We start from the raw sequence: 22,430 nt of genomic DNA, 5'->3' as shown, positions 1-22,430 counted from the left end.
CCGCTTCTGAGACCATCAATCCACGCATCTTATCACGTGGCTTGCTGTGCATGACACCGTGGAGACTCACAGCATGTGGAGCCTCATGCTACTCTCCGCAATCCACGCACAACTTATCATGTGCTCCATTGAGAGCGAGAACCATTAATGGCGACCACGAGGAGGTTACCCGATGTGACTCTACCCTCCCTTGAAACCGGGCCAATTTGGTTGCTTAGGAGACCTGGCTGGAGTCACTCAGCACACCCTGGATTCAAACTCGTGACTCCAGGGGTGGTAGTCAGCATCAATACTCGCTGAGCTACCCTGGCCCCCTTACAGTATTACATTATTTTTATTTATTTATTATATATGAATATTTTTGATTTACTCCCCTTTTCTCCCCAATTTGGAATGCCCAATTCCCAATGCGCTCTAAGTCCTCGTGGTGGCGTAGTGACTCACCTCAATCCGGGTGGTGGAGGATGAATCTCAGTTGCCTCCACGTATGAGACCATCAATCCACGCATCTTATTACGTGGATTGTTGAGCGCGTTACCGTGGAGACATAGCCCGTGTGGAGGCTTCATGCTATTCTCAGCGGCAATCATGCACAACTCACCATGCGCCCCACCGAGAGCGAGAAACACATTATAGCGACCATGAGGAGGTTACCCCATGTGACTCTAACCTCCCTAGCAACCGGGCCAGTTTGGTTGCTTAGAAGACCTGGCTGGAGTCACTCAGCACGCCCTGGATTCGAACTCGTGACTCCAGAGGTGGTAGTCAGCGTCTTTACTCGCTGAGCTACCCAGGATCCCAACAGTATTACATTATTAACTGAAAAACTTCTTAGTCTAAAAAGAATATATAAAAAAAATACATACAGAATTCACCATAAAAATGATCTTTTCAAATGGAATTTAATTAAATGGACCAGTGCATGTATTAACTGGAGGTGTATTTACAGTATTCCCTAGTTTGAACCTGACAAAATGGCTTCTGTGACTCCAATAACAGGACTGATGTACTGTATGCTATGGAAAACTGAAGTAGGCTATTGCTAGTCTTGACAGACTTACAGATCAGACGTCACTTATCCAGAGTAAATGAGCTGTTCCTTACCTGATGTGGTTCTGTGTATGTTGATGGTGGAGTTGAGTTCTGGACTGCCCTGGTCCAGGTATATGATGGACTCTATTGGCAGTGGAGCAGAGCATTCTGCCCCATTAAAAGTGAAGTACCAGCGCTGGCAACAAGCTGTCTTACACTTCAGCCTGAGAGACCCACTAAACAACACTCGTAGAGAACTGTCTGCATGCTGCTTAGTGAATGTACACTCCTGAGGACAGTAACACAACACAAGCTGATGAATTTGATGCCTTGTTTACACTACAGCTCATCTAAAGAAGAATAAAACAATTATATACACTTATAAAAGCCTAAATGGAGTACTTAGTGATGGAATGAGATTATATTAACTCAGATCTGTTTAGATGGCTGTGTTAATTGTTTTGAACATATTCAGCTGGAAATATATCAGATCATTTGCGGGGAAACAAATCTACATATAAGGGAACAAAGAGGCCAAATTAGTCAAGATTTATGTAGTCATTATTTATGTTTTGTCAAAATTGATGTGTGACTGTGTTAAATTTCTTTTAATTGCAGTTAAGTAAATTCCTCTTCCTGTCATTCCAACTCAACTTCCAATTTGGCATGGACAATTCAATTCAAACTTCAACTAAATTCAAAGAAAGCAATTCGTATATTCTGAATTTTGCACATTTACATTTAAGCGACTTACAAATGAGAAAAACATATAGCAAACAAATTGTCATACAAGTTGCACAACCTTGGAATTTACAAGGTAGTCAAAGTACTTCAAATCCCGCCATGGTATTACCATAATACAGTATATATCCAAAACATGTTATTACTATGGTACTAAAGAAGAATCATGGTACTTTCTGGTACTTTAGTGATAGGAGGGACAGAAATCACAACAATGTGGCCTCTTACTGTAATTTTCCCCAGGTCGATGCCATAGTTAAGGGAGTTCCAGGCACACTGCTTGTAATTGGGTTTCCATGGCTCTTCAAACCTCTCTGACACACAGTCACCCTTCTGCCCTTTCACACCATCCCGACCTGGGACACCCGGAGTGCCCGGAATTCCATTCACACCTGGATTTCCGTCTCTTCCCGGAGTGCCTGCAGGACCCTGGAGGCAGCTGGAATACTGGCAAACGTACAGGATTCAACAGGTGTGGCTTTAAAGGAGCAGATTTTTTTATTTTTTTTGTCTTGTAAGAGGCATACTAAAAATATCATCCAACTCTAGAAAGTAAGTGTAATACTTCTGGAATAGGCTATACAGTGTGTTCTTTGGTTACTAATGTAAAAACCATTATATGGCTAACTTGTACAGTTCAAGCCATTTATTCATTATATTACTAATGTACAAGGAAAAATAGCCCATTCTTGGGCACAGTCCCATTATGGCTCACTGGATTGAGACTGAGCCACTATTGGTCAATATTAATGTGATTTATTATGTACTTCAAACTAGATATATGACTTAAATGAGGAAAGGGCATTCAATAACACTACCGACTCAGTATAGTAAATTAACACAAGCTATACACTTTAAATATCTATGATTTGGACCATTGTTACATAGACGCTACAAGTAATTCGGTAACACTTTAAAATAAGGTTACATTTGTTAACATTAGTTAATAACAATTAACATGAAATAACAATGAACAATACTTTTACAGCAATTATTAATGTTGATTAATGTTAATTTCAACATATACTTACACATTTTTCAAATCAAAAGTTGTAGCCTATATGTTAACATTGGTTAATGCACTATGAACTAACAATGAACAATTGTAACAAAGATTAATAAATGCTGTAAAAAAAAAATATTGTTAATGTTCCCTAATGCATTTACTAATATTAACAAATGTAACCTTATTATAAACTGCTACCAGTAAATCTGTAACAGAACAGTGTTAATACAGTGTAAATACATGATAAAGTGTTCTAGCATGAAACCTGTTCTAAAATCTCTTCTTTTACATTGCTTAACAGTATAACTCAGCTTTTAACTTTGAAGTTAGCATGAAACATTGTCTGCAATCCATTTTACTTCCGTAACTTGAAGCTCCAAAAATCACATAAGGCCACATAAAAGTAATACATAAGACTCCAGTGGTTAAATCCATGTCTTCAGAAGCAATATGATAGGTGTGGGTGAGAAACGGATCAATATTTAAGTAATGTTTTACTATAAATCTCCAATTTCACAGTCTTTTACATTTTGAAAGTGAAAGTGAAAGTGAAGATTTACAGTAAAAAAGAATTTAAATATTTATCAATTTCTCACCCACATCTATCATATTGCTTCTGAAGACATGCTTTAAACCACTGGAGTTTTATGGATTACTTTTATGCTGCCTTTATGTGATTTTTTTTTTTGGAGCTTCAAAGGTCTGATCACCATTCACTTGCACTGTGGACCTACAGAGCTGAGATATTCTTCTAAAAATCTTCATTTGTGTTCTGCAGAAGAAAGAAAGTCATACACATCTTGGATGGCATGAGGGTGAGTAAATGATGAGATCATTTTCATTTACGGTATGATTACAAACACGATTATATTATACGATTGGGCACTTGCTCAGTCAGTCCATTAATCCAGATTTCACCACAATGGAAAAATAACAATAACCGTGCCAGCAAGACTTGATTGGTATGATAACTGTTTAGCTTGATGGTATAAAAGAGGCTTATGACATTCTGGTCTCTAGATATGGTTTGGGTCACTCCTTCACTGTAAGCCTATGGATTTAAAAATAATAATAATAATAATAATAATAATAATAATAATAAAAATGGCTTAGCAAGCACCGCTAATAAAACATCCAAATATGTAGACAGTCTGGGATATGTTGATAGTGCATGGCATGACTAAAAAAACAGCTCAATAATCCTGCAGGCAGTTTGATAAAAAATGCATTTTAACGCACACTCACTCAGTATGTGCAGAGTAATACCAGTGCACCAAAAGTTAGGAAACTGAGCCAAAATGCCAGGTGGAACAACCAGTGGCCTCTCCGATCATGTAGAAAATATGCACGCCTAATAAGCTATTTAGAGAGTTTTGTGCAAATGTGTGCACATAAGTGAGGCAATGATGCACTAAACATTCGTATCTCAATATCCAAATGCTTCCAAATGTCAAGGGTTGAATATTAAGCAATGCCATTGTGGTAACCCAACCTTGTCTGTGCGAACAATACAAGGCACAGAGCTCAGGAGATCTGGTTTTAGCATTAAGTAGCACCGCTGTCACCCAAGTCTCTTCTGCAAGAGTAATGCAGACTCTAATCAGCATGCCTGCGAGCAAAGAGCTGTGGAAATAAGGGCCCTTAAATAGGTAATAAATCTTCCCGATACAGGCCAGAGGCAAGCCAGGAAGTAAAATGTATTCATATTTATAAGCTCGCAGTGCTGTGTGGCACTGCTCACAGCCTTCAGTGCACTTCAATGTGCTTTTTATTGAGAGAACACACCTGATGTATCATGTGTCTGTCTATATATGGGGCAAAATGTTTATATATAAATATTGTCCAATTTATATGTATATATATATATATATATATATATATATATATATATATATATATATATATTGGACAATATTTATACATTTGGATTTTGAAATATTTAAAAAATGGCCAAAAATATATTGCTAAAATATATAATAAAATACTTTTATACATGTTTTTTTTGCTATATGGGGCTGGTCTGCTGACCTATAACTGTTGTCTGGTTTTAAAGGGGCTTAGGCACTTTTTAGCTAGTCAGGCTGGGATATCAGCTGGCCAGCCAGCAAAACCAGCAAAACACTAGCTTGGCTAGGCTGGGAAACCTGCTTAAACCAGCAAAAACAGCTTAGGCTGATTAAAGTAGTTTTTGTCAGGAGAAATATTGATTTTGTCCTTCAAATGTCCTATGTTTTGGTGGCTTAATGAGAGAAAATTCCCATGTATGTCACCACATAGAGTTCTGTGAAAAAAACAAACAAACAAAAAACACCGTTAGACATCATAGATAAACATCTGGTGGTAAAGTTTTCACTGAGATAAAAGTTATTAGATGAAGCATGAAAGCCAACAGATTTTTCTTTAGTATTTTGTATGTAGTAGTTTGTATACCACTTATATCAGTGTGGGTCAAATTAACATTCTTACAGTTCGACTTGATCCATGTAATGTCGCAGCTAATGATTAAATTACCAGTAACTGGCGTAAATCTTTGTTTTATTGTTACACACTAAAGCCAATTCTTAATAGCATTTTGTACTTGCCAAGTGTTAATTTTAGACCATGTCTGCATTGCAAACAAAGCATTCTTATGCACAGAACATTCTTCTGTGGCTATTCATGCCAGTTTCATTAGTCAAGTGTACCCTCCATGTAATCTATAATCTAAACCCACTGTGAGCAAAATTGAAAAGGATTACCACTCCCTTTTTCATTAAAGTGATAAATTTAGCGGGATGTTTAGCTGATACAATCATTTACAATAAAACACTTTCTGGCGAAAAAGCATCTCTCATCCAGGAACAAAGGCCTTTTCCGCAGTCTATGATCAGTTGATGCTTGATTTAGCTTATTGTACTGATTACAGTTTGTGATAAACTGGCTTAACTACTATGTGGTAGCCTGCGAAATAAAGCGGTACTACCTCAGTACTCAAGGGGGCATTAGAGTGCAAAGAGTGTGTGCTGTATCAGAGAATGCTGCAAATCAATTGATTTCAATGGGGATAGTGGATTTGCGAAAGGATTTGCGAAAGTAAACGCATCGTCATGAGACCAAGGGTTAAGAATTATTTATTTTTATTTTGCTGCAACATCTTCTGATGTAGGCATCTGTTGACCAATTATATTTTCAGAGAAGCGGGTCCAGCTTTTGGAAATCCAAATTGCGGTTGGTGTCAAACTGAGACAATGTCCACTGTAATCCGTTTTCAGTTTCATAACGTCATCGATTTCCAAAGTAGGCTATGTGTTAATGAAGAGTGTTTTTACTCTGTTCCAGTGTGGATAAAAGGAATAAATGTAGAAAAACAATGCGTTTACAGATGAAACAGTATTAGTATGGACGTGGCCTGACACGGCTCTTTCAACACCTTCAAAGCTAGTTGATATTCATATCCATCGGGGGGCCTGGGTAGCTCAGCGAGTATTGACGCTGACTACCACCTCTGGAGTCGTGCGTTCGAATCCAGGGCATGCTGAGTGACTCCAGCCAGGTCTCCTTAGCAACCAAATTGGCCCGGTTGCTAGGGAGGGTAGAGTCACATGGGGTAACCTCCTCGTGGTCACTATAATGTGTGGTTCTCACTCTCGGTGGGGCGAATGGTGAGTTGTGCATGGATGCCGCGGAGAATAGCGTTAAGCCTCCAAATGCGCTACGTCTCCACGGTAATGCGCTCAACAAGCCACGTGATAAAATGCTCGGATTGACGGTTTCAGACGTGGAGGCAACTGAGATTCATCCTCCGCACCTGGATTGAGGTGAGTCACTACGCCACCACGAGGACTTAGAGCACATTGGGAATTGGGCATTCCAAATTGGGGAGAAAATTAAAAATTACAAAAAAAAATTACAAAAAAAACATATCCATCAAATGTTCTGTCAGAGCTTTTGCTAGTGCGTAGGTCTGTGCTATTAAACCAAATGTGTTGTAATTTAGGTAGCTAGCGATAAACATGTTGACATTAGGGCTGTCAATCTTTTAACATTTTTGTTGATTAATTAATCAAATTAATCACATATATAAATGTTTCCTGAGAAAGGCCCCCAAAAAAAATAATTAAGATTGAAATATATTGCATTATTGTGGCAGCCAAATAAAGCGTTGATTAGACAATACAAAAAGGGGCTTTAAATGTCATTATAAAATGGATAGTTCCGATGCTGGATGCTGATTGGTCAACAGCCGTGCTTTATTCATGATACATTCTTTATGGAACTTCTATTTGTATCACTCTGCTGCACCCATAGCTGACAGTTATGCTTGTTGCCAAGCGACATTCTGTTTACTGTTCACTGTCAGGGAGTGTTTCTTCTAGCAGAAGGATGGTATTTAATGATTTAAAAAAATTTTTTAAATACGTTTTAATGAACATTTGTGTCCGTAATATTTTTTATAATGTGGTAACAGTTTTATAAAAGCAATAAGGAATTCAAGGCTGTGCCACATTGTGAATATACCACAATGACATAGTGACAAAATTCACAATATAGCATGGCCTCTCGTACCTTATTGCTTAAATAAACACTCACTGAGCACTTTATTAGGTACACCTGTACACCTACTTATTCATGCGATTATCTAATCAGCCAATAGTGTGGCAGCAGTGCAATGTAAAAAATCATTCAGATACGGGTCAGGAGCTCCAGGTAATGTTGACCTGATAAAGTGCTCAGTGAGTGTAGGCATCTGTCAACCTATTATTTCATTTTCAGAGAGGCGGGTCCAGTTTTCGGCAATACAATTTGCGGTAGATTTCAAACTGAGGCTGCATCCACACTAATTCACGCTAAGTTTGAAAACTCCATTTTCAGTTTCAAAACGTCATTGCTTTCCGAAGTATGCGGTAATGGAGAACAATTTTCGAAACTCTTTGTTTTCGGAAGAGGAAAACACCATCCCAGTTTGGATGAGAGGCATAAACGTAGCAAAATCAATGTGTTTTTAGACGAAACCATATTGGCGTGGACATGGCAAGACACGGCTCTTTCAACACCCTTACAACACAATTAATATCCATCAAATGTTCTGTCAGAGCTTTCTCCAGAGTGTAGATCTTTAATATTAAACCCGTTGTAATTGTTGTCATTAGGGCTGTCAATCGATTAACATTTTTAATCAAATTAATTACATGACATGTCAATTCGCTATAAATCATATAAATCAATATTTGCTGAGAAAGGCCCTCAAATAAAGATGATTCAGATTTAAATATATAGCATTATTGTGATAGACAAATAAAGCAATGATTAGACAATACAAAAAGTGGCTTTTGAGGTCAATATTCTTGGATTCCATTGCGCTTCTTTTAATTGTTGTTACTTTTAATGCTTTTGGAGCACCTCACTGGTTTTCAGCATCATAAATGGCATGTTTTTAAGATGATGTATCAAGCTGAAAGTAGTTTGAAACTTTGAAAAAATAGCATCTCGACACCTATGCATTCTGTTGTGCTTCACCCAGCTGTCAAGAACACATCCTGTGTGACTGACTCTCAGAGGGCATGATTAACAGCGTTAATATTCATGTTATAATTAATGACACTACATTAACACATAAAGTCGACAGCCCTAGTTGATATTAACTACCATGCAAGATTCTCTTCAAATTATTGCTCAGTAATGATAGTAGTTGGCGTGATAGAAAAAACTGACTGTAGAAAAAGACAGTTTACACTAATGCCCACAATAGCACCACTTGTGGCAATGCTGTGAAAGCAATGCATACAGTCTGACATATTTCGCAAATGCAACTATGCACAAAATCGGGTTTGCAGCTAGAAGCATTTGTGCTCACATACTTGCGTGAAGTATGCTTCGGGTCCACAATATCAACAATATCCACCTCGTAGAACAAATTACTTTTGGTCCACCGAGTCTTGTAATGTTTTGTTTTAGCTAGAGGGTTGGCATAGACATGGTTTGCTGATTATGTCTGTCTGGACTATTCAAAGTTAAACTTTGTTACTTGCTAATAAAAATGTAGATGGTTCCACTGGCGAGATTGTTGAATAAAATTATGCAAAAGATGAATATCAAATTTGTCTTTGAACGGACCTCAGGAGAGTTTAAAGCAATCAAGGCATGAAATGAGCTGTGGAATTTTTTAACAGCTAACAGCTGTAAATTCAATTTACTTTGATGACTAATACAGGAAAGCCTAATTCTTACTGCAGATTGCAGAGTATACACTGTATATTCTATCTTTAAAAAAAATTATGCTGTGATAACAGAAGCATGCCCTAATAGGCATTTTAAATGCACACCAATATGCTGATAACTACCTAAAAACAGCTTATTAAAAATATCAGACAATGCAAGAAAACCACGTTTACGAGATTTGAAATCTACTCTCAGCTTTTGACATCAAAACTTCAACAGACATGTGCACCACACACTTGCGCACATTGGGTAAGCCGCTAAGTACGGCGATAAAGATATTTACATGCAAGGCAGTACCGGGGTAATGGGCAGAAATCTACCTGTGTCGATTGGGCTTGCACGTTGTCAATTTATCAAGCATAATAGGAGTTAGATCGTCAGGTCTGGAAGAAAATCCAAATACGATCTCTCCTACATGACTTGAACACACCATAAGCAAGTGGCATCCAGTTACTGGAAGTACTGGAGTTTTGCATTTTTTTTTTTTTTTTTTTTTGCCAATTTCTTCACTCTAGGCAGTCCGATCAAATATTATTAAGTCAAGAAATAATCATTATACTCTTCATTGATATTATTGGTTATTCATGACACTTGAAATTGTAGGTCAAGTCGAAATGAAAGACATTGTGACATACAGTAAGACACACAGTACGCTCTGATTGTATACAGCAAATTTTGGCTAACTCTATGCATACAAACAATGTGGAAACACTGTGCATTCTATACATTATTGTGTATACTGCAGCCAGGGGTGGACTGGGAAGAGAAATCGGCCCGGGATTTTACATAGAAATGGGGGGGGGGGTCGCTGTCCTTTTCTCATTTCAGCTTATCGCGGCCCATTCAGCCCGTTTCACGGCCGGCCCACCAGCCCGCCCGGTTCTCCCGATGCCAGTCCACCCCTGATCGGCCCCAAAGTGCTTCGGCCCACTGGGAAAATGCCCGGTATGCAGCAATAGTATGAGTAGTATGACAGTATGCTATTCCACACATAGCCTGGTCAAAATATAGACTAACCTTTATTAGTGGCTTACAGCAATACCAATACAGTATGTCATTCAAGTTAGCTTTCTGCACAAAGTCTTAGTGGGCTTTGAATATTTTTATCACATCCTTTTTAAGAATCAAACTCTTGTTACCAGGACTCTGTGACTGTATATTTATCGCATGTGCAAAAATTAAACTGGCATTATTCAGTACTGGCAAAGACTTTAGTCACTAAGAAAACTTGCTCTGTCTGCGAGAATTCAGTTAGAATATTGATTATTAAAATTGACAGAATCAAACACCATGTCTGAATCAGGCAATTATTTTCACTCACGAATATACTTTTTGAAACTGAAATATATAAAGATTTAACAACCTCTTTCATACTGCTCAAAATAACATCTGGTTAATAAAACCAAGAGCTTCTAGAACTTTTGCATGATGGATAACTTCCTTTCCATTTCTTTAATAACTCTTACTTATTACACCAAGACAGCAATGAGATTAAATCTCCTGCTTCTCAGTTGTTTCCTGAGAAAAAGGCCCCAGTAATCAGACACTCTATATACTCTCAACAATTGTCTAATTTGTTTCTATTTTATTTCTCAAGAGGAATTTAAGGGCAAACATTTGAGACAAACTTGACACTTATATGAAAAATAACAGAGATCTCTTTAATGTCTTAATTGTTTCTTATAGACAAAAAAAAAAAAAAAAAAGAAAAATAAAAAAAGAGACTTTTGCTCAAGTAAAACTTTTCTCACCAAATTCTTTCTAAGCTATGAAAGAGCAATCACAAAGCAATAAAACTTTACTCTGGCTATAAATTGTTTAGGTACACTAATACACTCAAAATTGCATGCAATTTATCTTGCCCTTAAAGGTTAATATTTTAAAGCAAATAAATGAAATAAATAATGCAATAAATACTGTCTTACTTTCTCCACGTAATCGACATCCTTCTGGCGCAGACCTCTATTTTGTAATTTTTCTGCTCCATAGCAAACAAATAATAAGCAGGAGATGATCAATACTCGTGTCTTGAGCTGCCCCATATTTGAAGTGAGCGGTCAGAGAGGACTACAGCTGCCGTTTGTTTGACAGGAATGAGAGAGAGTGAGAGAGAGGGCGGATGTATCCTCTCCAGGGACCAATTATTCCCAGACCACTGGTGAAAGTTCTTCCACATGTAGAATCAGAGTATTATAGGCTATAATGTGACATTAAACGAGAATCAATATTTCTGAATGTTTCATCAGTGCTTTCTATGACAGGCCCTATTAATGTTTTGCACAGGTGAGATGACCTCTACTGCTTAAAGTCTTTTTCTCTGCTGCAATGTACATTTTGAAGTAAAGCAGCCCTGTTTTAGGTGTTGTTGTAAGAGAGAGATTTTTGGTAGCAGTTAAAAAATGTAAAAAAAAAATTTTTTTTTGTTGTGGAAAATAAGGTGTTAATAGGCCAAATCATTTAATCACCATCATGTCATTCCAAACCTCTGTAACTTAAAAGAAGATGTTTAGCAGAATGTTTACACTGCTCTTTTCCAATCCAAAAATGATCAAAAAATCATAAAAATAGTCTTATGGAAATTATCTTATGGCGACATTTTTGCAAAATGATATGTCATTCTTCCTTACACATATCGCAACAGTTCTGAAGTGAAATGTCCACTGTGTGATGCTAAAAGCGAGTTAAATTTTCTCCCAAACTGATTTTTAAGGATTTAAGTTTAATGCTCTATCCAGTTTAAAAAAAAAAAAAGAAAACTGACCTCCCTACCCTAAACCTTGTACCTAAACCTCACCGACTGTGGCATAAAAAAGCAAATATGAGATGGAAAACACAATTGCTGAAGCAACCACGTCATTTTGTGGTGTTTCAATGACGCTCTCGGCTCACGTGTCGACTCGCGTGCTCTTCAGGACTCATACAACGGTCCTTTACATCCAGTGGCGGGGCCAGAAGGGTGGCAGAGCTTTGCCACCCCACTTGCCACCCCATCTCAGACCCCGCTCGCGTCCTGGAGATGGTGCGCAACGGCTTAACCCGTCTGTGTCGCGCATGGTCCATAACAACGTTCCACCTGTGTCTGGCAGGACACAGAGACCCCCCCACCGATCAGACAGAATCCTCCAAAAGACAACAACGCACAGCCAAAAAAAGTCATTGTTGTTGTAGAGCCTCTAGTGTTCATTTCACCAGGAAACTTTGGTGATACGTTCAACAAAACACGTAAAATCATTTTGCAAAAAATGTAGGTATAATAACATGATTCTATGAGACCAGGTTGAAAAATAGTCCTTACAAATTGTGTGCTATATTCCAAGACTTCTGAAGCCAGACTTTTTGATAGATTTCGTAATCATGTCAAACTTTAAGCATGTAACCTTGAACTCATGCTGCATATATTGGCAAACTTAAATGTTAGAAAATTAGATTTCCATTTCACTTCTCAAATCTGAAACAAGTCCCTCATTCAATATTTCCATCTCTGCTCATTATTCCTGAGCGGCAGCCCCTGGCAATATCCCAAGGCTGGGAGAGGAACAAGATCTGTTTGGGTACTGTACAGAGCTCTGTTTCTCTGCGCTGGAGGTCTTCATCTCAGCCTGAATGAGCTCTTTCTCCTTACATCACAGCTTCTATTCATCGAGATCTGTCGAGGCACTGTAAATATGAACAGTTTTGTATTTCTCAAATCATGGATTTAAACTGCTTTCTGTCGTAAAGTAAACGTTCTGCTCTGCGACTAGCCAGTTTCTGCAGTACACTGTGCTTCCTGTAATATTTTCTAAGGTTCATTGTTCATTTGTGTTTGGTTTACTTACAAAAGTCCCAAAGGTTCTGGCAGGCTGTCAGTAGGGACATTTCTCTAGATATACAGTAGGGAGAAATTAGACAGAAGTACAGTTAATACATCTAATTATATCAGGCTCCCTGTAATCAACGATGAATATCCTGTTTTACTCTGAAACGATTTTTCATGCTGACTTTCAAGTGATAGTTTACAGGCAAAAAAATCTGTCATCATTCACTCACCCTCATGTTGTTCCAAACCTGTATGACTTTCTTCCGTGGAATACAAAAGATGTTTGTGAGAATGACAGCCTCAGTTACCTTTCACTTTCATTTAATGGAAAAAAATATATATAATGAATGTGAATGGTGACTGAGTCTCACATTGTGCCTAACATCTCTTTTTGTTTTGCATAAGGAAGATTTAAAGGCATACTGGTTTAAAACAACATGAGGTTGTTAAATGTTGACAGAATTTTCATATTTGGGAGAACTATTCCTTTAAGAGCTCTTAAGGGTCACCATAACACCTATTTCGTGATTGTACTGCAGATGGCAATGTGGCCTTGTGAATCTCGGCTAAACTAAGAAACTAAAGTATGTTGAATAATGTTCAGTATATTCATAGACAGATTATTTGTGTGTTATGACAGCACACCACTGTGCACCATACATCACTTTCACGTGGAACAATGTCTCCCATCCATCTGCACAGGTCACTGGATGCACTGAATACAGATGGAGGTGAAGTGATATGCGTCCCTATGGTTACTAACTTAACTGACAATGACATGCCCTAATAGAGATGCTGAAAGGGAAGAAATCTTGATGTCTGCATTTTTCGCATCATTCTATAGAGAGACAAACATACACTAACAAAACTACTACTTTGACAGTACATTGGTACATTAATAATATCAGATAGTAATACCATGGTATTTAAAAAAAAAAAAAAAAAAAAAAAAAGACCATCACACTAATTAATTACATTCCTGTGCTATGGCATTTACATTTTACTCCAAGGTACTGTGAAGAATACCATGGAATTGTCATGGTACATGTCCCCAAAAACAAACAAAAACAGAAAAACAAAAACAAAACATACATGGTATTTCCATGTCCAAAAACATGGTATTACTATGGTGCATGTAAAAAAACATAGAGAGCATGTACAAAAACAAAAAACAAAACACAGTGTTCATGGTATTACCATGGTAGGCCACGAAAAACATGCTATTACAATAACACTTGCCCAAAAACATGGTATTACCATGATTCTTGCCCAAAAAACATGGTATTGCCATGATTCTTGCCCAAAAGCATGATATTACTATGATACTTGCCCAACAACAAGATATTACCATGTTACTCGTCCAAAATAAAACATGGTATTACCATGATACTTGCCCAAAAACATGGTATTACCATGATTCTTGCCCTAAAACATTGTATTACCATGTTACTTGTCCAGAAAACATGTCATTAAATGATACTTGACCAAAAATATGCTATTACCATGTTGCTTGTCCAAAAAACATGGTATTACATGATTCTTGCCCAAAAAGCATGGCATTACAACTATACTCTCCCAAAAACATGATATTATTATTCATGTAACTTGCCCAAAAACATGGTATTACCATGTTACTTGTCCAAAATAAAACATGTCATTACCATGATACTTGCCCAAAAACATATTACCATGATACTTGCCTAAAAACATGGTATTACAATGCTTCTTGTCCAAAAAACATGGTATTGCGTAATTCATGCCCAAAATGCATTGTATTAAAATGATACTTGCCCATTAAACATGTCATTACTATGATACTTGACCAAAAACATGCTATTACCATGATACTTGCCCCAACAACATGGTATTACCGTTTTACTTTTCCAAAATAAAACATGGTATTACCATGATACTTGCCCAAAAACATGTTATTACCATGTTACTTGTCCAAAAACATGGTATTGCCATGATTCTTGTCCAAAAACATGGTATTGCCATGATTCTTGCCCAGAAGCATGGTATTACTATGATACTTGCCCAAAAACATGGTATTACCATGTTACTTGTCCAGAAAAAATGTCATTACCATGATACTTGCCTCAAAAACATGAAATTACCATGTTGCTTGTTCAAAAGATATAGTATTGCCATGATTCTTGCCCAAAATAAAACATGGTGTTACTATGATACTTGCCCAAAAACATGGTATTGCCATGTTACCTGTCCAAAAACACAGTATTACCATGATACTTGCCTAAAAGCATGGTATTACCATGTTACTTGTCCAAAAAACATGATATTGCCATGATTATTGCACTAAAAGCATGATATTACTATGATACTTGCCCAAAAACATGTTATTACCATGTTACATGGTAATAGTATTCAGTTATTCGGTTGAGGCCATTTTAATGCTCAATATATGCGCCGGGGAAGGTGTTCATCTTATTCTTTCAGGGGGAAAAGACTCCATGGAGACCACATCCTGCCCGGAGGGGAGGTAACATGTGGCAAGCACGTCATGTGGGCTCAGAGCCGCACATGGAAGAGGCGCGGTGGTAGGTCCTGCCTGAAAGGAGAGGAGCTCTACAAACACGGCAACCGGGACAGAGAGGGCTCTGTCGAAGGGAGACGCAGGTCTGCCAACAGGGAGACCGTACTGTGGAAAATACATCACAGGGGGTTACTGGTGTAACCGGCACCTGTGGAGCACCTACCTCAGTAAGGGCATATTAGCACACGTACTGGTTCCGGCTGTGAATTCCTCCGCTGACTTAGCGAGCCACAGGGCTAGGGAGGAAGGACATCCAGGGTTTACGGGTTCATGAACTCGCATGGGAAAAGAAGCACACATCTTCGCCTCTTTGGAGGGGAAAGGCGCTATACGCAAGCGATACACACGGCCAGCTGTCCGTATTCCCCAAACTTACCTGTTCGTACCTGACAGAAAACTGGACGGAACCGGCTCAACCAGGAGATTGTGAAATCTCACGAAGGTATTGGATGTCGCCCAGCCCGCTGCCCTGCAGATGTCTGCTAGAGAGGTGCCATGGGCCAGTGCCCACGAGGATGCCAGACTCCTTGTGGAGTGTGCTTGCCCTGGTATGCCATAGCGATAGCATCCATGATCCAGTGGGCAAGCCTCTGTTTGGAGACAGCGTTCCCTTTCCACTGTCCGCCAAAGCAAACAAAGAGCTGCTCAGAGCGTCTAAAGCTCTGCGTGTGATCCAAGTAGATGCACAAAGTACGCACCGGACACAGCAACGACAGGGTTGGGTCTGCCTCCTCCTGGGGCAGTGCTTGCAGGTTCACCACCTGATCCCTGAAGGGGGTTGTGGGAACCTTGACACCCGGACCAAACTCCAGGCAGGTATCGCTGACAGAGAACGCTTGCAGGTCCCCGACCCTCTTGATGGAGGTGAGTGCAATCAGGAGGGCCACCTTCATGAAGACGGCTTTCAACTTAACTGACTCTAGAGGCTCAAAGGGGGCTCCGCAAAGGCCCAGGAGGACCATGGAGAGATTGCATGAGGGGAACAGGCGTGGCCTGATTCAGCCTCCGGTCGCCTCTGAGGAACCTGATGATCAGGTCATGCTTCCCTAAGGACTTACCGTCCACTGTATCGTGGTGTGCTGCTATGGCGGCCACATACACCTTCAAGGTGGAGGGGGACAGCCATTCCTCCAGCATCTCCTGCAGGAAGGAAAGCACTGACCCGACTGTGCATCTCTGAGGATCTTCAGCTCGGGAAGAACACCAATTTATGACTGACACCACTTTAGGGTATAATTTGCCTCGTGGAGGGAGCTCTGGCCTGAGTGATCATATCCTCCACTGCTGGTGTTAGGCCACTTAGGTCTTCCACGTCCCGTCCAAGGGCCAGACATGGAGGTTCCAGAGGTCTGGGCGCGGGTGCCAGATGGTGCCCCGTCCCTGAGAAAGAAGGTCCTTCCTCAGGGGAATTCGCCAGGGAGGGGCTGTCGCGAGGAGCATGAGGGGGTGAGCGGCGCCCCGAACTCCTGGACCAATCATCTAGCCGCGAGGGCTCAGGGGAAGGTGGAAGGTTCCCCTCCAACCCGACACACGCGGCGGCCTGGGCAAGCATGGCGGTCATCTCGCTGTCAGCCTCAGACTGGGCGGGCCGACCCGAAGGTGGCAGCCCAGTCGAGTCATCGGCGTCTGAAATCGCCAGTACGCTCTCCGATGCAGTGATCGAGCACTCATCCCGCTCCGGAGCTCTGAAACGGACACTAAGCTGGCCCTGGGGCTAGCTGGTCTCCTCTCGGAACTCGCGGGGGGCAAACGAGCGTGCTGGGGAACGGGAGGTCCATGGAGATTTACCCGGCGGAGCCGTGGCCATTGAAGTCCCCAAATCGCCTCCAGCGCCAGCCGGGCTGGCCTCGTACCCGGAGGTAAAATGCGAGGCATGTGGGTGGGGCGACCAGAGTGGCTTTCCCCCGGAAGAAGGAAAGCCGCGACTGCAACATTGCCATGGTCATATTCTCGCAATGAGAACATGAACCATCCAAGAACGCTGCCTCTGTGTGATTGCTGCCCAGACACGTGAGGTAGCGCCCGTGGCTGTCGGAAGCAGAGAGATAGTGACCACATCCAGGAATCACACAAAGACGGAAAGGCATCTTTAAAAAGACATTCAATGTCAATGTGTGAGCTCTAATAGAGAAAACATACTCTTTAGCAGGAATATACACTCTTTTAGCGCTGTCGAAGCACCCAGGGGTGAAATCTGCACTCATCGTGCAGAAGGAGAGAAAGCCGCTGGAAATGCGCCATATATTCAACAGCATACGCTTCTTAAGAGGTGAATGGAACAGCAGTAGTATTCAGTTCACTGACAGTACAACAGCTCGGCTCCGAAGAAAAAATCTGAATGAGTGGTTGCGAGCCAGCTCCTTTTATACCCGTATGTCCAGGGGAGTGGCATGCAAATTCCACTCACCAATTCTCATTGGCCTTTTCTCAAAGATCTGAGGTGTTTGGGGCTCTCAAGGGCGACCCCTAGTGTCACTATATCGACACAACGTCGAGTGAGTGACAGAAGGGGAACATGTTATTACCATGATACTTGCCTAAAAACATGGTATTACCATGATACTTGCCAAAAAACATGGTATTGCCATGATTCATGATATACTGTAGCATGCATTGTGAACGCAACTCTGCAGGTTCGGTAATATATACAGTATATTTGTATTAAAGAAACAAAGATGAAAGTGATTAAATCATAAAGTAATACAAGACACATTCACCTTGAATCTAAAATTGAGTTTTATTTTCTTTTCTTAAGGAAGCATTAACTGTATTACCAAAACGCACTACAAATTCGATAAAAACATATTTGGCAGCATTATTTTGGGAACACAATGGAATTTATTAGGCTTTTCTATTTTTATTATTATTGTCTTTATATTTATAATTGTCTTTAGTTCTTAATCTGTAGGCTCTTAGTAATTTTTCCACCTGTTGTCATTGACAGATGCTTGCATGATAACTAATGGAGCCATTGGAGATGGTAAATGTTTGGAATTGGGGAGGTGGTTAAATACGATTTTTTGATCACTTCGTTATTTTATTGCTTTTTTCATTTAGTTTAAAGTGCAGTTTGAATTTAGAAATGTCTTTTATGTTTTTCGTGTTTCAATAAATGAATTAAATTTTTAAAGCAATAAAAGTCATCGACCCTCGGCAGGGGGGCTGACGATGTAATCGGATATCGGGATATTTTTTAAGGCGATTAACACTAAAATATTTTTTACATATCGCCTAGCCCTACTACCATGATACTTGACCAAAAACATGGTATCAGTGTGGCACTTGCCCTAAAAAAACAAAAACATTGTATTACCATTTGTCCATAAATGTGGTATTACCATGATACTTGCCCCAACAACATGGTATGACCATGTTACTTGTCCAAAAACATGGTATTACCATGATACTTGCCCAAAAACATGGTATTAGCATGGTATTTGTCCCAAAAACATTGTATTACCATGATACTTGCCCAAAAACATGGCATTACCATGGTAAATATACAGTAAAACATGGTATTACTATGGTACATGCCCGAAAAACATGGGATTAATATGGTACATATCCAGAAAAACATGGTATTATGATGGTTACATATACAAAAATCCCACGGTTTTACCATGGTGCTTTTTTGTAAGTGGAGGCATTATCTCTATCCATTAATACATTGAAATTGAGCACAGTATAAACACTGGGGGGCAACAGTGTCATGCGGAGTCTGTACAGCTGTCAGATCGGCTGATTGTTCTGTGGATCTCTGCACACAGACTTTTAAACAGAAGGACTGATATTCAGGGCCTTTCCTCTCTCTCTTACTCCATGAATAGTCAGACTCGAAATAAACTAGAGCTTTAAATTAATCTCCACATGATCTTAATTACTTACGACTCATAGCTGCAGGACTTTTAGGAGAATTATGGTGGTTAAATAAAACAATATGCCACTTGAACTGATTTTACCATGGTCAAAGCCAGATATAAAGCAGAGTGTCTAAACCATGGTAAAAACCAAGCAGAGTCCTTTACCATGGTAAAATCACTGTAATGCACAGCCTCAAGTGGCTTAATGTTTGAAAAAATGCCGGCAACAGCAATATGACAAAATACAACAATGCTACATTTAAAAGTTACGTTTATTATTAATAAAAATCAGAATAAACAATTCTTCTGGCAATTTATATTGTTAATTTACCTAATCGCTGGACGTTTTCAGTTGCCATGCAATGTAGCAACTTAGCACATTAATATAGACTGTGTGGTAACAGGCAAGGAGGTGTAATATTGGAGAAAGTGATCCATTAACATTCCCATTCATCATTCATCATGGCAGCTGCTTAGCTGGCATATGCAGTCCAGGAAGTACAAAATCGGCCACTGGTTAAACATCTACAAAATACAATCAAATTTTATGATTTATATGTTGCTTGCAACAAATTTTATTTCATCAGAATGCATGACCACTTTTGAATGGCCATCAATAGAGAAATATGCATATTGCACCCAGAATGGTGTAGTTATGGCATCTACCATAAGCGGCTGACTGCCAATGGTGAACATGTTCAGAAAACATGGTATTACCATGGTACGTTCAGAAAAATATGGTATGACCATGGTAAATATTCTGAAAAACATGGTATGACTTTAGTAAATGTTTAGAAAACATGATCTTACTTTGGTGCATGTCCAAGAAAATATGGAATTACCATGGAAGTAGTCCAGAAGAAAAACATGGTATAACTATTGTTCATGTCATGGTATTAATATGGTACATGTCCAGAAAACATGGTATTACCATGGCACATGTCAAATACATGGAACTTGTCTAGTCAAAGAGCTTTGATGACTGGCTTACCAAGTGATGTGTCATCCACCCGCGATTAAACAACCTGCCACGATGTTACCCTCAACTAACTCATTTTAAAATAATGTTGTACTTATTATGAAAGCAGGATTTAGTTGCCTAGGGTGCTTTTAGTTCGTTTAGAAGAAAAAAGTTTGGCTTTGTCCATTGTATAAATTAGGCTATAAGCATGTACAGGCTTTCATGGTGTTGTATAATATTTTTAATATTAACATTATCTTATCTGAGAAATTCATTAATATTTATGCAGAGATGTAAAACACAGCCTCAGGCCTGTATATTCAAGGTTTAAAACCAGCAGTTTTACCTGAACGCCACATGAGTTTAACAGTCAAAGGAGGGTGGGCCGGAGGAAACCATGGTGGAAACTCGCTTTGTTAGATGCCCAAGTGTCCTACAAAAGAAACCATTACGTGTGTCACATTGTCATCAAAGGCAGCCAATTTTGACTTTGGCTTTTCACCCCTTAGATTCAGCGAGCAGATGGAAAAATCATTCCCCCATGACAGACAGCTAAGAGAGAGACACAGATCCTCAGTATCTCAAACAGACTTCTGTCACCGTGAGCAAACCGCAGAATGTCGTCCTAATACAGCAGCATCCGTTAGTCAGCACACAGTCAATTCTCGAAGCCATTCAAAAAGCACACAATCTCTCACATGAATGACAATATTTATATGATTTATTTGATAACCTGTAGTTTGCCCCTGAATTAAAATTCTGTCTTCATTTACTCACTCTTATGTCACAACATGTCGCTTCAGAATGTTCTGATACCCTGAAATCAACCCCATTCTGCCGAGTTACAGACAAGTGCTATGTGCCATCAGACATTTCAAATTCAAACCTGTTTCCCTTTTCATGTTGCACGAGCAACCTCGGAGACACAGGTTCTGGTCCCGTAGAAACCAAGTAGTTAGCCACATTCGGAGGTTGCATTTTCCTTCTTAAATTACATTTTTACTCCACTAACGGTTAGGTTTAGGGTTGGGGTTTGGGTTAGGGACTATGGTTAATAAAGTATGCATTCCTGTTGACTGTGTTACATAATTTACAACTAAAAATACAACTAGCTTTTGGGGCCACTCTGTGGACATGTTGCTCATAAACTGGAGCTCACACGTGCCCAAGTGTTCAACAACACTTACAGCTTCGAGCAGTGGTTTGAATTTCGGTAATCACAGACCAATTTCAGCTGAAGAACTTTCAAACTACTGTTGACGAATTCACAGTGAAATCAGTCTGCATGTCATTCCAAACCCTTATGACTTTCTTTTTTTCTATGGAACACAAAAGAAGAATGTAACAGGGGGGTTAAAATGGGAAAGGAGGAGGCGGGAAATGGACGAACCATCAAAGTAATATTTAATTTAAACAAAAGACAAAAAAATAAACACACACACACACGGCAGCTGCGTGTGGCTCTCTCTGTCTTGAACTGCTGCATCCAGCTCATCTTTATCCCACTCCTCGGCTGATTAGCCCGATTGGGGGCCGGGCGTGATCACTCATGGCCCAGCCCCACCCTCCTCCTCGTCACAGAGAATTTTGGAAGAATCTAAATGCAGCTCTTTGCAGTATGACATCAATTTTTAGTAACCATGTCTGTCAAGCTTAAAAAAGGAGTTATTTATATGACATATGACTTCTAAAGCAATATGATAGCTTTGTGTGAGGAAAATCAAAAGTAATGGCTGAAAATAACTACAGCCAGCCACCACAGCTCTAAAATCTCACTTACACTTCTGCATGTGTTCAACTGTGTTGCGTTGTGATTGGTTATGACATGCACCAGAACCGTTTGGTATAACTGACATTAAACATGGCACATTTGAATATGAGAATATACAAATGAGATTTGAGCTTTTTTTAAATACTTTTTGGAGCTTTACATCCTTAAATATCTCCTTTATTTTTGGGTGAACTATAACCATTAAAGGTGCACTAAGTAACTTTTGTCTTTGTGTCATCTTGGACTTGGACACTGACACCTAGTGGCTTGGATGCAGCATCATTTAAAATCACTAGCTTTCAGTTTCAGATGCCATTGTAGAAATGTAGTATTCACAGTCAGCCGTGATTACTTTGATCAATGAGTGAAAGTGTCAAATAACATGACGGTTACTAAGATTAAGCGAGTAGTATTTGGCTGGTCACGTGATTCTAACATGGCAGCCCCCATGTGCGGACCCTCTCCATGTAGAATAAAACAGCTTTTAAAAGGTTACTGATATGACTGG

The 22,430-nt window shown here is 39.6% G+C and overlaps 1 protein-coding gene across 1 annotated transcript in view; it reads right to left on the bottom strand.

Annotated features, from left to right (window-relative positions):
• The window catches only part of cthrc1b (collagen triple helix repeat containing 1b), an 18,373-nt gene extending 7,353 nt beyond the window's left edge, over nt 1–11,020 (bottom strand). Inside the window, exons 1-3 of the mRNA XM_051721125.1 lie at nt 10,903–11,020; nt 2,002–2,220; nt 1,105–1,321 (exon numbers count right to left, since the gene is read on the bottom strand). Coding sequence (XP_051577085.1) covers nt 1,105–1,321; nt 2,002–2,220; nt 10,903–11,019 — 553 coding nt within the window. The 5' untranslated portion in view covers nt 11,020. The remainder of the gene's footprint in view (nt 1–1,104; nt 1,322–2,001; nt 2,221–10,902) is intronic.
• Nucleotides 11,021–22,430: the final 11,410 nt, after the last annotated feature.

Source organism: Myxocyprinus asiaticus, chromosome 16 (assembly GCF_019703515.2).
Source record: "Myxocyprinus asiaticus isolate MX2 ecotype Aquarium Trade chromosome 16, UBuf_Myxa_2, whole genome shotgun sequence".
NCBI classification, from domain to species: domain Eukaryota; kingdom Metazoa; phylum Chordata; class Actinopteri; order Cypriniformes; family Catostomidae; genus Myxocyprinus; species Myxocyprinus asiaticus.
The sequence above is the reverse complement of the archived record's forward strand: the minus strand, read 5'-3'. Positions and strand labels throughout refer to the sequence as shown.